General features: G+C 42.2%; 1 protein-coding gene across 1 annotated transcript in view; it reads left to right on the forward strand.

Moving 5' to 3' along the window:
• The window catches only part of rbms3 (RNA binding motif, single stranded interacting protein), a 1,299,340-nt gene that overhangs the window by 297,134 nt on the left and 985,096 nt on the right, over positions 1–17,110 (forward strand). The window contains exon 3 of the mRNA XM_048612311.1: positions 12,356–12,424. Coding sequence (XP_048468268.1) covers positions 12,356–12,424 — 69 coding nt within the window. The remainder of the gene's footprint in view (positions 1–12,355; positions 12,425–17,110) is intronic.

Raw genomic sequence — 17,110 nt, forward strand, 5'->3', positions numbered from 1 at the left:
TCAGCCTCTCTGCTCCTATGATGCTGCTTGGCCTGCTGTGTTCATCCAGCCCTGCACCTTGTTGTCTCGGATTCTCCAGCATCTGCAGTTCCTACTATCTCTGAGTCATTTTCTACTGCTTTATTGCAGTTTTTTAATGTGTATACTTTTAAAATTATCCTCAGTCTCATCAAGACTTTAGTGTTACATAAGTTTTAGCAGCATCTTTGAAAAATCACAGTATAACAAGACAAAGTCAGTCTGGAAGGGAAGTTATGTTTAACATTTATTAGAGATATTTTGAGGATCTTAATAGTACGGCATATGAAAAGGAACCTTTCAATACAGTATATTTTGATTTCCAAAAGGAATTCAGTACAACGAAATGTCATGCATAAGATTAATTGCGGCCTCATAGGGTTGGAAATAGTATATTACCATAGATAGGGGAGTACGTAATGGACAAGGAGAAAAGGGAAAGGATAAACAGGGCATGTTTAAGTTTGTATGGTTGTAATTAGTAGAATGCCATAAGCATAAGTGCCGGGACCTCAGCTATTTGTGATCAACATTAATGACTTAGACAAAGAGGTTGAGAGTAATGTATCAAAGTTTGCAGAGAATACAAAACCCATTGGGAATGTAAGCTGTGAAGGGGACGTTAACAGGCTGCAAAAAGATCTTGACAGGCTAAGTGAGTAAACAACAAGCTGGAGAATTATGTGTAATGTGAGAAAGTGTGATGTTATTCATTTAGGTGGTCGGGAATGAAATGATACCTGTAAAGACTGATCATTTTTGATAAGTTATTTGAATTCCTGGTGACTGATTTAAAGAAATTGCATGACAAGAATTACTGTGATAAACAATTTAAAAGCAACATTGACGAAACATCATTTACTGGGCAAAAAAGTGCCCTAAAGTAAAGAAAAGACAAAGCTTTTTAATGTTTGACTGAAACCAATAGCCCCTTGCTGTCAACTCCAGCATCCTCTGCACAGAATTACAGTCTCTATAGGAAGCAGTCCATCGTCATTCACCACTTCCTTTCTCACCAAGATGTAACATTGAATGACCGTCAAAAGCAACAACCATGCTGCTTCTACTGACGCTTCTACCCACGTGGCCATTCCCATACACATACCCACTCCAGCAGCAGTCTGCAAACCTGCTCCGAGCTCCACCTTAACACTAGTCCCCAGCCCCAAGACCTGCCTGGTATTCACATCCCCCCTCCCTAGTCCTCCCCCTCACTGAAGATGAACGGTCAGTCCTCTGCAGAGGACTCACTTTCATTCTCCTTTGCCCACACATCAACGAATTCCGCACACTTCTAAATATCAAACTCTTTTTCCGCTGCCTCTGCCTCCGTGCCTATTTCTTTGAACGGGATCCCAACACACCCTCTGCAGACCCCTTCTCCTGCCTCCAACAACCCCCATCCTCCTGGACACCAGCACCCCCCCAGGCCTCCTACCATCCCTCGACCTTTTCAGCTCCAACTGCCGTTGTGACATCGATCGCCTTGATCTCTCAACCCCTCTCACTGACTGCAATCTCTCCCCACCGGAACGCGCAGCCCTTCGCTCCAACCCCAACCTCACCATCAAACCTGCTGATGGGGAGGGGTGGGTTTGGTGCTCCTATGGCATACTGACCTCTACATCGCTGAGGCCAGATGCCAACTCTCCGACACCTCCTCCTACCATCCCCTCGATTATGAACCCACCCCTGATCACGAAGCCCTCATCTTCCAGACCACCAATAACTCATTACCTCAGAAGACCTCCTCTGTCCACAGCCTCCAACGTGATAGCTCTCCAACCCCGCACTGACCGTTTCTATCTCCTACCCAAACTCCATAAACCTGACTGTCCCAGTTGACCCATTGTCTCTGCCTTCTCCTGCCCCTCCGAGCTCATCTCCTCCTGCCTCGACTCCATTCTTTCCCCTTAGGTCCAGGAACTCCCCACCTATGTTCGGAACACAACCCATGCCCTCCCAATTCCTCTAAGACTTTCAATTCCCCAGCCCCCAATACCACATCTTCACCATGGACATTCACTCTCTCTACACAAGCCCTCAGTTTCTTCCCCTCCCACAGGCTCAACCAGTCCCCTTCCACCAACATTCTCATTCGCTTGGCGGAACTTGTCCTCACCCTCAAAAACTTTTCCTTTAACTCCTCCCACTTCCTACAAACTAAAGGGGTGGCAATGGGCACCCACATGGGTCCAAGCTATGCCTGCCTCTTCATATCATACATGGAATAGTCCTTCCTCCGCAGTTACACTGGCACCATCCCTCATCTCTTCCTCCACTACATTGATGACTGTATCGGCGTTGCTTCATGCTGCACTGAGGAGCTCAAACAATTCATCCACTTCACCAACACCTTTCACCCCAACCTCAAATTCTCCTAGACCATCTCTGATACCTCCTTTCCCTTCCTGGACCTCTCCGTCTCCATCTCCGGCAACCAACTTAGCACCGACATCGACTTCAAACCCATCGATTCCAATAGCTACCTTGACTATACTTCCTCTCACCTACACTCTTACAAAAATGCGATCCCATGCTCCCAATTTCGCCACCTCCACCACATCCGCTCCCGGGATGAAGCGTTCCGCTCCTGGACATCCTGGATGCCCTCCTACTTCAAGGACCGTAACTTCCCCTCTTCCGTGATTCATAATGCCCTCAACTACCTCTCCTGCATTTCCTGTACTTTTGGCCTCAAACCCACTCCCCCCAATAACAGCTAGGTTAGAGAGCCCCTGGTTCTTACATACCACTCCATCAGCCTTCGAATCCAATGCATCGTCCTCTGCCATTTTCATCACCTGTAATCCCACCCATCAAACAGGCACGCCCCCCCAACCCCTATCTGCTTTCCGTAGGGACCGCTCTCACCACGACTCCCTCATCTGCTGTACACTCCCCACCAACCCCCACACCTGGCACCTTTCCCTGCAACCGCAGGAAGTGCTACACCTGCCCCTACACCTCCCCCCTCTCCTCCGCCCCAGGCCCCAAACAATCATTCTGTATCCGACAGGGATTCACCTGTACGTCTTCTAACCTGGTCTGTTGCATCCATTGCTCCCGACGTGGAATCCTCTACATCGGAGAGACCGAGCGCCGACTCGGTGACTGATTCGTGGAGCATCTGAGCTCTGTACGCTCCAAATAACACCATCTTCCGGTTGCCAGCCGTTTCAACTCCCCCTCCCACTCCCTTGGCGATATGTCCACCATGGGCCTCCTCCAGTTCACAATGACACCACCCGCAAACTGGAGGAACAACACCTTATATTCCGCCTCGGGAGCTTACAGCCCAAAGGCGTCAACATAAATTCACCATCTTCAAAATCTCCCCACTCCGGCCTCATTCCATGTCCAGCCCTCCCTCTCATCCCTGCCTCCTTGACCTGACACAATCTGTCCATCTTCCTTCTCACCTATCTGCCCCACCCTTCCCATTGACTAATCTCCACAACCCCCTACCTGCATCCACCTACCACCACCCTACCTACCTTCCCCCATCGCCACCCCCATTTATTTCTGAGCCCCCTTCCCCCTCCCCAGTCCTGGCGAAGGGTCCAGACCCGAAACATCGACTTTCCTGCTCCTCAGAAGCTGTCTGACCTGCTGTGCTCTTCTCGTTCCACATTTTATTGACTGTCAAAAGATGCTGCCCTCATTTTTCAGACTATTTCTGAACTGAGCACTGCAGAAAGGACCAGATTTTCTTCTTACAGCCTTACCAGGATAAATCTTTAAGGAGAGTACTATGAAATGAATCTCTTTGACCCAAGACTGTCCTCCCTCCCACATTCCACCCAGGAATTTACCGAGGAATCTTATCCTTCTCCATTCATCTAAGCAAACCAGTTGTAGCCACTTGTCTCTGTGAAACCTTTTTTCTATGTCCAAAGCTTCATAGACTGAAAGCCTGTCCATTGTTGGCCCATCTGTTCCTGACTTTATTTTCAGGTGTCAACATTTGATACCTTAACTTCCAATAAGCATCACCTATTTAACTTGTAAATCCTCACGTACCCAACAGAAGAAAAAAGCAGAATATTTTTCAAAGGTGTAACTTGTAAATGTTGGTGTTCAGAGTGACTTCAGTGTACTCATACAAGAGACGCACCAATTTAACACAATGTAAGAAGTTCAGAAAATCATTGAGCTGAAATCTTAACCATTCCTCTTCACAGATGTAACTTGGTCTGCTGACTATTTTGTTTTTATTTCTGATTTCCAGTCTGCATAGCATTTGATTCTGTGACAGAAAATTAGCACGCTGGTACAGTAAACAATTAGACAAATAATTGATACGTGGGGCTTTATTGCAAGGAGATGAAATAAATATTGCTGCAATTGTGTATTGCTGCAATAGTTGATGCTTATTGGAAGTTAAGGTATCAAATGTTGACACCTGAAAATAAAGTCAGGAACAGATGGGCCAACAATGGACAGGCTTTCAGTCTATGAAGCTTTGGACATAGAAAAAAGGGTTTTATTGAGACTACACCTCGAATACTGGGCAATTACTTCAGTTAAGGAAGGATCTACCTGCATATAAGGCAGTACAGCGAAGCTCCACTAGTTTGGCTCCTAGGATAAGAAAGTTGCCCTATGATGACAGGCTGAGTATATTGAACGTATACTGTGATGATTAGAAGATTAAGTCATGATGTTGTTCTGATTGTGCAGACACTGACAGATTGTTTCCTTTGGCTGTGGAGGCAGTGGTGTTTTTGTAGTATCACTGAACTAGTATTCGAGGGTCATAGAGTCAGACAGCGTGGAAACAGACCCTTTGGTCCAACTCATCCATGACGACCAAGTTTCTCAAACTAAACATGTCCCATTTGCCTGCATTTGGCCCATATCCCTGTAAACCCTTTCTATTCATGTACCTGTCCAAACATCTTTCAAATGTCGTAACATCTCCCACATCCTCTGGCAGTTCATACCACATACGAACCACCCTCTGCGTGAAAAGTTTGCCCCTCACGTCCCTTTTAAATCTTTTTCCTCTCACCTTAAAAATATATCCCTTAGTTTTGAACTCCCCCCACCTGATGGAAAAGACCTTTGCTAATCACCTTTTCTATGCCCCTCATGACTTTATAAACCTCTATAAGGCCACCCTTCAACTTCCTATGCTCCAGGGAAAACATCCCAGCCTAAACAGCCTCTCCTTATCAACTCAAGTCCTGGTAACATCCTTGTAAATCTTTTCTGCACCCTTTCCAATGTAATAATATGGTCAGGAGATATGGGCTTGAGTGCCATCATGGCAGAAATGTGAAATTAATGAATCTGGAGTTAAAAACTAATCTAATGGTAAGCAAAAATTTGTTGTTGATTGCCCTTCGGCACCTTTACTTGGTCTGACCTTCAGACTGCAGACCCCAGACCGACAGCAATGTAGTTGACACAAATGCCACCTAAACAGGCCACTCAGACATGAATAACCACTTTGAAGTCCCTGAGAAGGAATTAAACCAGATGAACCAGATAACATTGATCTAGGCACGGGAAATCACAAAGTCGAATGTCAACTTATAAAACCTCACAAGCACAACTGAAGAGAAAAGCAGAATATTGTTCAAAGATGAAAATTACAAATATTGGTATTCACAGCGACTTCAGTGCAGTCATACAAGAGACGCAGCACTGCCGACACTGCGAGGTCCTCCTCACTAACATCTGAGTGTCTGTGCCAAAATTGAGAGAGTCGTCTCACAGATGAGTCCATCAACATATTCACAGAATTAAACCATACAAACAATGTGGGCGCCACGTGTCCTGCCATGGTGGTGGCACAGTGGTATCCACTTGGGAAGGTTTTCCCCTGGGAATCCACATATTCACGTCAGAATCCATGAAACCTCAGCATTAGGTCAAACAGAGGCGAGGAAACCTCTTGCTATTTACTACCTATTGCTTCCTCAAATACTTCTTCATGTTGAGCACCAGTTGGAAGAACTGAGGGTGGCAAGGACACAGAATATACTCTGCATGGGGGGCTTCAGTTAGTGTCCATCACCATGTGCGAATTGATAATACTACCACTGACCAAACTGACTAAATCATAAAGGGCATAGTTGCAAGGGTGAGTATACAAGAGGTTGTGAGGGAACTAGCAAGAGTGAAAAACCTACCTGACCTTGTCCTCACCAACCAAACTATAGCTGATGCATCTGTCCATGACATTATTGGTAGAATTGACCATTGCATGGTCTTTGTGCAGAATATGTTCCAGCTTCACATTGATGACATGCTGTATCATGTTGTATGGCACTACCTAAATGAGATAGATTGAGCGCAGATGTAGCAACTTAACTCATGAGGCACTGTGGACCATCAGCAGCAGCAGAACTTTGTTTAACTACAAGCTGTAACCTCATGGCCCAGCAACCAATCTTGGTTCAATGAAGAGCGCAGGAATGCAAGACAGGAGCATTACTATGCATATCTAAAATTGAGCTATCAACTGGTGAAGCTAAAACACTTCAATACCAAACAGCATAATCAACTTGCAATGGGCAGGACTAAACAATCACACAAGCAACAGATTAGACCCAAGCTCTGAAATCCTGTCACTCCAGTGGTGAATGGTGGTAGACAGGTCACTCCACAAACATTCCCATCCTCAATGATGGGATAGGGTAGTGCATCAGTGCAAAGACAAGGCTGAAGCATTTGCAACAAACCCAGAAAGAAGTACAGAGTGCACAATACATTATAGTCTCCTGTTGAGGTCCATAGCATTGCTGACACTGGTCTTCAGTCCATATGATTCACTCTATGGGATGATCAGGAAATAGTTCTCATAATATTCTGGCTACTGTCCATGACATTATTGGTAGTGAGGACTTGCACTCTAGAAGCAGCTGTACCCCTTTCCATCTGATCGAGTACAGTTATAACACTGGCATCTATCTGATGACGTGAAAAATTGCCTGGGTCTGGCTTGTACACAAAAAGCAGGACAAATCCCACCTGAACCATTCCCACCCATCAGTCTAGTCTCGATCATCAGTAAAGTGATGGAAGGTGTCACTAACAGTGCTATCAAGCAGCACCTGCTCAGCAATAACCTGCTCAGTGACGCCCAGTTTAGGTTCTACCAGGGCCACTCAGCTCCTGATCTTATGGACAAAAGAGCTGAATTCCAGAGGTAAGGTGAGAGTGACTGCTCTTGACATCAAGACCACACTTGACCGAGTGTGGCATCAAGGAACCTGAGCAAAACTGAAATCAATAGAAATGAGGGGGCATGCTCGCTGTTAGTTGATGTCATACCTGGCACATAGGAAGATGCTTGTGGTTGCTGGGAATCAAACATCTCAGCTCCAACACATCTCCGCAGATGTTCCTCAGGGTAGTGTCCCAGGTCCCAGCATCTCCAGCACCTTCACCAAAGACCTTTCCTTCCTCCATCATAGGTCAGATTTGGGAACATTCACTGTTATTTACAAACTGTTGAAGTGCCATTCAAATCTCCTCAGATACTGAAGCAGCCGAAGTCCATATTTATATCAATGGCTTAGCTGAAGAGACCAAATGTAAGATAACTAAATTTGCTGGTGTCTCAAATATAGGTACGAAGGTAAGTTGTGAGGAGGAGATTACATTTTTTTTTGGCTAGTGTCAATTTTATCCAGTTTCACAAAGGGGTTTTTCTCCTTCAGGTTGAGCAACATCCTCACCATATCTTAGCAAACTCACCTCATTAGCTACCTTCCCTGTCCCTATGGTGCCTCTGTCATATGATTCTAAATCCAACAACTCACCATTCACAGGATATGTACCAAAAAACAAGCATCCCTGGCTCATACATCTTTAAAAGGCCACTTGCACTTGGTCAAGTATCAGAAATTTGTTGTTCACCAGCAAAGTAATGTTACAGCAGCCATGAAGCCATTTGGTTCACAGCACATAGCTAGCATAGCTAGCATAGCCGGCACTCCCTTGCCCATGCTCACCCTAATTGCTTTTCAACCACCAGGCCACATAGTGTATCTGACCTTAGTTGCATCCTGTCCAAACCCTCTCTCTGAACCACCTCATTCTCCGTTCTCTATAGCCACTAGAGACCCATATCCTGACATTATCTAATAGGGGAATACAGGCAATGGACAATTCCAAACATCATTTTTCATTTACAGTGAGCAAATACAAACACAAGCAAAAGGAATAGAGGCTGCAGTTTGCCCCCAGCAAAGCAAACCAAATGCTGGTATGAGACCACTGATTATTGTACATGGTACTTTTCTGTGCTAGGCTCTCATTGACTGGAACGGGTGTCAGACAGCTCCTGTCTGGCTTGTAGCACCTGATGCAGCTGAGCTCTGTTGTAGACAAGGAGAGCTTTCTCCTTCCCATTATCCTTATCCTCCTCCTCCACAGAAGACTGCTCCCATTCCCCTAGTTCCTCAATATCCAGTACATTGCTTCATTGCCTGCTCTTACCAGCACTTTACATCAAAAGGAAGCGCCCGCTGCACTCCAACCCCCTTCCCATTCCCAGACCTACACCAACCATAAAACATATCAATGTATTCAGTCGACTCGATTGTAATTCATGGCAGCATCCTTGCAGGTGTCACAAGTAATAGGTCGTTTTTGGCCAGCATTCTCCTCTTTCTAAGTCATTACCACTAACTTCTGCAAAATTGAGACACCAATGTTCAATTTATAAGAACCCATGTAACGGTCTAAATTGTCTTTGAACAATACTTGAATCCTAAACGCCTTCACTTTGCATGCAAAGCAAATAGATGATGACTTGTTTGCAAACTAAATGCAGCTGGAGTTTGCAAGGACATGCTTCATGTATTTGCCCCTTCAATGCCCTGGTGTCCAGCAGACGTGGATCCTGTGCTTTTGCCCATCAAATTGACACTGACTGTGCCCACGCAGAGTCTGTTCTGTAGTGACACTTCACACCTAGAGATTGGCAAGTGAAGGGGGTGGGGGGGTGGGGGTGGTGGGGAGCACAGCTTACAGTGAAGCAGCAGACTCCCTTTATACCTTGCACTACCCTGATAAGCCGTTTCCACCCCATTCATGCAAGTGCATAGAACTTTGCCTTCAGCTTTCCTCCTTGCCTCTGAGACCTGAAATTATACCTTACTGATGCCAACCATGGTGCACTATGCTTCAGCATGGATGCTGCAGTGGTGGTCACTGCCACATGCCCCTCCCTCTGTACCCTACCACTGACTTTTGATGCTGTTCCAAATACTACTGTCTACCTTGACCATCACCTCCCCCCGGGTCACAGTCCCTGCCCCTACCTCCACATGCGCTTCTGCTTTCTCGCCCCAGCCTTTACTACCCATTCTCATTTGACAACAAGAACTCCTTTGCCCCTACAGCACCCTCCTCACTGAACAATGTATGGATGCCCAGGACTGTATTCGCCTCAGATCTCCAGTCAAATTTGAAGAAAAGCCCCAGAGCTGACTAACCACATCCCTGACCATTGTCTTTCCAGCTCCCTGACTGATGACACGTGATTTTTTGACCGCATGTGATGGTCCCACAAAACTGACCATTGCTCTGGACTATAGTTAGACAAAATTGAAATCAAATAAAATAGTACGGGTATTTTGTTTGGACCATTGGTGAGACCACTGAATTACAGTGTATATCCATGACCTCCTAATTTAATAAAGGATATAATTCTATTTGACGCAGTTCAGAGAAGTTTCAGTTGACTTACACCTGGGCTAAAAGCAGTATCTCTTAAGATTAAAGGTTGAACAGGCTGAGCCTGTATCCATTGGGGTCAGTAGGAATGAAGGGTGATCTTATTGAAGTATATCAGATTCTGAGGGAACTTGACAGGTTGGCTGTTTAAGGATCTTCCACTCGTAGGTGAGTCTAGGACGAGGGGATGCAGTTCAGAAATAAAGTGATTTATTTCTGTATTTGGGCAGCTCAGTAGTTGGCACTGCTGCCTCACTGTGCCAGGGAGCTGGGTTCGATTCCAGCCTTGGGTGACTGTGTGAAGTTTGCATATTCTCCCCGTGTCTGCGTGGGTTTCCTCCAGGTGTTCTGGTTTCCACCCACAGTCCAAAGATGGACAGGGTAGGTGGATTGGCTGTGCTAAATTACCCATAGTGTCCAGGAAAGTGCTGGCTAGCTGAATTAGCCATGGGAAATGCAGGGATAGGGTAGGGGGTTGGGACTGGGTGGGATGCACTTCGGAGAGGCAGTGTGGGCTGAATGGCCAGCTTTCACACTGTAAGGATTCTATGATTTCAATTTAAGATGGAAGTAAGAAGAAATGTTTTCTCTCATAGGGCTATGAGTGTTTGGAACTCTGTTTCCCAGGGGGTGGTAGAATCAGATCATTGAGTATTTTTAGGGCAGAGGTGGATTCTTAATTAACAAGGAAAATGGAGTTGAGGACACAATGAGATCTGCCATGGTCTTATTGAATGATAGGGCCAATTGGTTGATTCTTGCTCTTAACTTTTGCGTGTATATGATGTTATGTCCTTTATGTTGGAGAGACTAAGCACAAATTGGTGATTACCATTCACTCTGCAAATATAACCCAAGCTTACAGACATTAGCCATTTTAATTCATGCCACACTCCCTTTTTAATCTTTCTGTCTTTAGCCTCCTGTGTTGTTCTGAAAGAATGCCACCTGCAAGTTCACTGATGACACTACCGTAGCAGGATGGCTATCTAACAGCGACGTGTCAAAATACAGAAGGGAGATAGAGGTTTGGTGACATGGTGCGATGAGAACAATCTCTCTCTCAATGTCAGCAAAACTAAAGAACTGACCACTGACTTTGGAAAGAAAGTAGGAAAACACGCCGCCATCTACATCAACGGAACTGAGGTTGAGAGAGTGGAGAGTATCAAGTTCCTCGGAGTGACGATAACTGACAATCTGTCCTGGACTTCCCACATAGATGCAATGGTCAAGAAGGTACAACAATGCCTCTTCTTCCTCAGGCTGCTCAGGAAATTCGGCATGTCCATAAGGCCCCTCACCATCTTCTACAGATGCATCATTGAAAGCGTATAGTTCGGGTGCATAATGGCCTGGTAGGGCAACTGCTCTGCCCAAGACCGTAAGAAACTACAAAAGGTTGTGTGCACAGCCCAGACCATCACAGAAGCCAACCTCCCATCAATGGACTCCAATTACAAGGCTCACTGCCTCAGAAAGGCTGCCAACATCACCAGAGACCCATCCCAACCCAGTAATGATCTTCTACAAACTCTTCCGTCAGGCAGAAGATACAGAAGCTTGAACACATGCACCAGCAGATTCAGGACAGCTTCTTCCTGGCCGTTATTAGACTGATGAATGGACTCTGTAGCCTCAAATAGTGCTGATCTTGCTAACGTTGATCTCACCTAGCGCACACCCTGTGCATTGTAACCTGTATGCCTCGGTCTGAGTATTTTGTACAACCTTTGATCTGTACATCTTTGCTTACTTTGATCTGCCTGTACTGCTCGTAAACAATGCTTTTCACTGTACTCTGGTACATGCGACAATAAATCAATCAATTGACCAAAGCAGCGTTATGTCCATTCCAAGAACGTTATCTTTTCTTTCAATATGATACTTGTTGGCCTTTCCGACTCAACATTTCAACAATTTCAGCTCATAATTGCTCCTCCTATTTTATTCAGACAGTAAATGCTGTTATGATTCTGTTGTGATCAGGTATAACTGTTCTGTTTTAGCTTTCTTTTCATTTCATTACTACCCCTTTGGTCTTGTGCCATTTATCAATTAATTCACTCAGTTGCCTTCTGTTCAATTTTCTTCTTTCTCTCTCTCCCTTCCTTGCCTCATTTATACCATGTTCCAGTTCAGCCAACCTGAAACATTCACTTTATTTCTCTTCATAGATGCTGTCTGACTTGGTGAGAATTTCTTGAATTTTCTGTTTGTTTTGCACGTTGCCAGAATCCACGATATTTTGCAGTTTCTGTTAATGTTATGAGTATATTTGTTGGGCAATATACAACTGTAATGCGATTTTATTGTTCGTTGTACTTTATCCAAACAAATGAAATGCAGTTTTTGGATGAAATTGTGTAGCATTGTAGATTGAAGCTGCAAGGCTTAAGGAATAATGCATTAGAAAGGTAGACAAGCACAAAAGACAAGATACAACATGTCACAACAGTTGCAAAGCAATCTCCAGGCAATTTTGCTTTATTAAAAATTTGATTTACTCAGTGTTCGAAAGAACAGCACTGGGGTATTTGTCAAGATGCTGAGTCATCATAAATATGGAATTAAAATTATTTCACAGTTGTATTCTAGGTTTCACTCTGCCTTTATTAAGTTGAATTTTATTTAATTACAGAGAGCATCAACCACCAAGACTTCCGGTGCTCCATCTTACAGCAGGTGGTCAGGTTCTCAGCCTCACCAGGTATGGTACCAGACAATATTCACAAATTAGCAAAACAGGAATGTTTAAACTATTAAATTAAATGTGTGCCATGTAAAGGTTGATTATGTCAGGACCAATCTGATTCCACTATTTATGTTATTGTAGATATTTATTCTTACATGATAACATTTTTTAACACTTTTCTCTGGACTGCTATTTGTATGTGCTTTTCCTTTATTGGATCCTTCCATGTAATTGTATAAGAGTGTTGACAGATGACGTGCCTTTAAGTCATTTCCAGTAACGGCTGATGTGTAAATATTGTGGGAAGGTACCTGGCTTTTACCTAGCACCTCACAGACCACGGCTGAGTTGGTAAACTCACTATTGAACCATCCTTTCACACATGTCTGGATCATAGCATATTTGATCATCAAAAAACTAGTTTTTCCTCTCAGCATTTCAATGCAGAATTAGCTAGTTAACCTGACAGCTGGTAAATGTACTCAAGTTGCCTGGTAAGCTTCATGAATTTTATGCATTGCTTAACTGACAAAAATATATGTTCTAAATCACCAGTTGCCTTTGGTCTGTTGTCTTATATTCTGAAACAAATGAAAATACAGTTGGCATTCCTTTACATCTGCCAGTCAGTATAAGTATCTTAAATGTTATCTGACATTAATGAGAAGAATAGGTCAATGTTTGAGTCATCTGTCACAGAGATCACAAGAAACAGTGAATGTTAATATTTGCTCCTGTTAGCGTGATGCCACTGCTATGATGTTTGCCTTGCATTATAATGTTCCCTTAAATTAAAGGTGTTTTAGGAATTTGATGAAATAGCAGAAGGTTAAAATAATATTTATTAGAGCTGAACTTATATTTCTATGGCATGTTAGCATTCAACTTCTGCATCTATTTTTAGTATTTCCTATTTTGATGCACAGAATAATAATCACTTATTTTCTTCTTTCAAAATCTCAGTCAGAATTTACATTTACATGAAATGTACATGACATAGAAGCAAAGATTTTGAATTATGTCAGTGAAGTATCATTCGAATAAAATAGAAAGTGGAAAAACAAAGTATTAAGTTCAGCCTCCTCAGGTAACCAGGATAGGCCATGTAGAGTATCTAGAAACAGTTATTTTTGATTATAAGGTTCTTGCCTTTGTGATTCATTTGTGATATCAAAATGAACAGGACTGTGAAATGCCATTTGGTCAATCTGGTCAGTACTCAAAATGAAATGAGTGAAATATGTCATTGTTATTCTTCTGTTAGTGATAGCCACAGGCTAACATTCAACTAGATGGTCAGAAGCTGTCCTGTTTCATTATTTTACTGAGCTAATTTGAGGAGAGGTTATCCATCAATCTATGTGTTATGTTTCTAGCAGTCTTTAACGACACTTGATGAGTAGCTGTATGTTTGTTTGGATTGGGGTGCTGTTCTATTCAGAGCTGGTTAGCAATGCTTGGATAGGGAAAACAATGTGTGGAATAACGTCTGGTTATTAGTTAGAGTAGAATTTTGCTGTGGGAATTTGGTTTACTTCAAGAACTATGTACATGGAAATGATGTTAGTGATGTACTCCCAGTAGAGGAGCTGCTGATGCATGGCCAAAAAACCGAGATAATGTTGGTAATCTTGTTCAATAGCATCAAACTAGGTTTCTATTTATACAATTTTTGGAACAAGCCACATTGAGGCAAGCACGTATAAATAATCACAATGGTCGTACTGTTTCAACAGTCAAGTTTACACTGAGTGCATTTGCAAAATTATATAGCCTCACTCCATAACTTTGTGGCTATTAAGATTAATGTACCAAATATTGTAGGTTGGCAGTTGTTAATTTTGTGATATCCTGTACAGGTAGAGGTCAGGAAACAGGACAAGGAGTGCCTACCTCAAATGTGTCTGACAGCATTTTCACTGAGACCTAAAGGGAACAGATTTCTACTTGATATTAAAAATGATAAATTGCAGCGTAAGCATTATTGACTATTAACTTTGAGTTTTGCTGCTAGTTCTTAAAATCATTTTGAGAGTTCATGATCTTTGGTATATGTTATCAATTAGTTACTTATTTCAGTAGAAGCATAATTTGTTACTTGTTATTTCATATTTAAAATTACATTATTTGCATTAATTTCCTACAATTAAATAATGGCAAAACAGCAGAGAAAAGTTGCACAGTTAAAAGGATGAGTAGATCTTTTACAAGCATAGATAGTTCCAGCTGCAAGCTAATCACAAGCCTTACTGAAATAGGCTGGTATCCCATCACCAAGCCACACTTTGTTTACACATGGAGATCCAGCTTCCGCAGAGCCAGCTCTCTGAGAAAACAGAACCTCTGACATTCCTGTTTATATCTGTCAATGAGAGATCTCTGATTAGACCAGATTAACAACACAAATCAGGGAACTCATATTCTATGAGGTCCACCTGGCTGACCTCATTAGAATCATTACGCTTACCATCTAGGAATGGTAAAGTCAGGAGCTACAAAGGGAATGGTTTAAGGATTGAACGGAAATGGATGAACCCTACAGAAAGCTGAGCACCACAGATATTCCAGTTACTTGGATCACACTGGGAGTAATGGCTTGGGTATTGTGGTTAGAAGGTAACTACTGGCCTCAGTTATTTCTACCTCCAAAAATGTAGCACGTTTAGGAATGCCAGTTTCCCTGATCCCATTGTAGCTTTGAATCTGGTGCCATCTACAGGGGATCTATGATATGTGATAACAACAAAGCCATCAATCAAGCTGATCAACCAATCTGATTGAAGAATTCTCACAGACAGTATGCTGTAAAGTAAAAAGCATGGATTATAATTCATTTTATAATCATTTATACAAAAGAAAACAGGATTAAGATCAATGTTGAAATATGACTAAAATATCTTCTTCAGATGAAAGAAAAAATAGAATTAAAATCTCGTAATTTTGAAAAGCTATTCTGTAAGAATGATACTCCATAATGCTGAAACTCAATTAAGTGTGATGAAAACTAGGTTAATAGATTGGAGAAAATCTGCCTTTGAGAAGCCTAGAATAGACTTGGGAAAGTAAAATGAGCAAAATTACCAGTAAAACAATGCTATAGAAATACAAAGGCAATCATTTAAACAATGTCCTATGTTCTAATGTGTTCAACAGAAAATATTTTCCACTAAAAAGAAAGAACAAATTGAGCGCTAATGAATCTCCATGAATGAGTAAAGGCGTAAGGGAACAATTGGGGATAAGGGAAGAACAAAGTACAGAGAGAACAAAGGAGTTCATGATAAAAGAGAATAAGGATGGATTAAGAGAGAAGCAAAAAAATGAGCAGATAAAGAGGAATGACAAAGTTAAATTATCGAGGAATGTAAAGAAAATAGTAAAATATTTTATTATTACAGGTACATGAATAAAAGGGAAGGTTGTGATGGGAGTAGGACCATTATGGCATAAACTGGATATAACAGGTAACAACAGAGAGAGGGCAGAACAACTAAATAATTATTTTGTGTCAGGATTTACCAGGGGATGGATCAAGTAGACGTGCCTTTGAATGTGAGGTGAGTAATGAGATAAGTTACTTAAAATAAAAGCCAGATTCATTGAACAAGCTGAACAAACAAAACAAGATAAAACATCTGGTTTGAATAGATAACATCTGTGTAATTGCAAAGAATCTGGGGAATAGGTAGCAGAGACGTTACTGTTTTTATTTAATAATTCATTAGAAAAAGGCAAAATGGCTGGATAGATACTGTTATCTGATATTTCCTATATTTCAGGAGAGGGAGGGAACATGATTGGGAATGTATAGACTTTACTTCATAAAATAATGGTATTGTACTAAAGAAGCGAATAAATCAAAATAAATATATAATAATAAATACAGTATGGATTTCAAAACTGGAAATTTTGCTTGACCAACCTTCTTGAATTTTTTGAGGAGGTAGCAGAAAACAGTAGACTATGGTAATGCAGTGGAAGCATTCAACTAAGTGCCACATAGTAGACTAATGAACAAAGTCAGAGAATGTGGATTCAAGAGACAAATAATCGAGCAGATCACTAATTTGCTTCAAGACTGAATGCAGAGATTGTGAGTAAAAAGTAGTTATTTTGGGTGACAAATGTTGGGAAGTGGGGTTTTAACTTCACAGTTTTGACTTGGATTCAAAACCCCAATTTCTAAATTTGTGGATTTATGGGGTTAACCAATACTGAAAAGGACTGCAGCAAATTACAAGAGGTTATTAGCAGACTTGTGGAATGGGCAAATAATTGGCAAATGAATTTCCACATCAATAAATGTGAGCTAGCACAATTGGTAAGAATGATAAGGAACTCACCTCTTTTTTGGGAGGTGTGAGTCTGCATAGGCTAGAGGAACGAAGAAATCTTAAAGTACAAATACTCTAATCACTAGTGATTACAGAAGAGCTTATCAGACCATTAAAAAAATTAGAAAATAAAGTTTGACTAAACTGCATTGGAATTTGATGCACTGCATGTTGTTCTGGTTAATATATGTTGTCAAGGACATAGAGATAATGGAAGTGGTGTAGAAAATATTTACAAGGATGATAACAGAAATGAACCAGAAGCCATATGACCAGGTGCCACATAAAAGGTTATTATGTAAAAGTGGAGCTCATTGTGTCGGTGGTTTAGCTTGGATGGTTGGTTTGTGATACAGAGTGATGCCAA

This window comes from Rhincodon typus, chromosome 2, assembly GCF_021869965.1.
Source record: "Rhincodon typus isolate 14 chromosome 2, sRhiTyp1.1, whole genome shotgun sequence".
In the NCBI taxonomy this organism is placed as follows: domain Eukaryota; kingdom Metazoa; phylum Chordata; class Chondrichthyes; order Orectolobiformes; family Rhincodontidae; genus Rhincodon; species Rhincodon typus.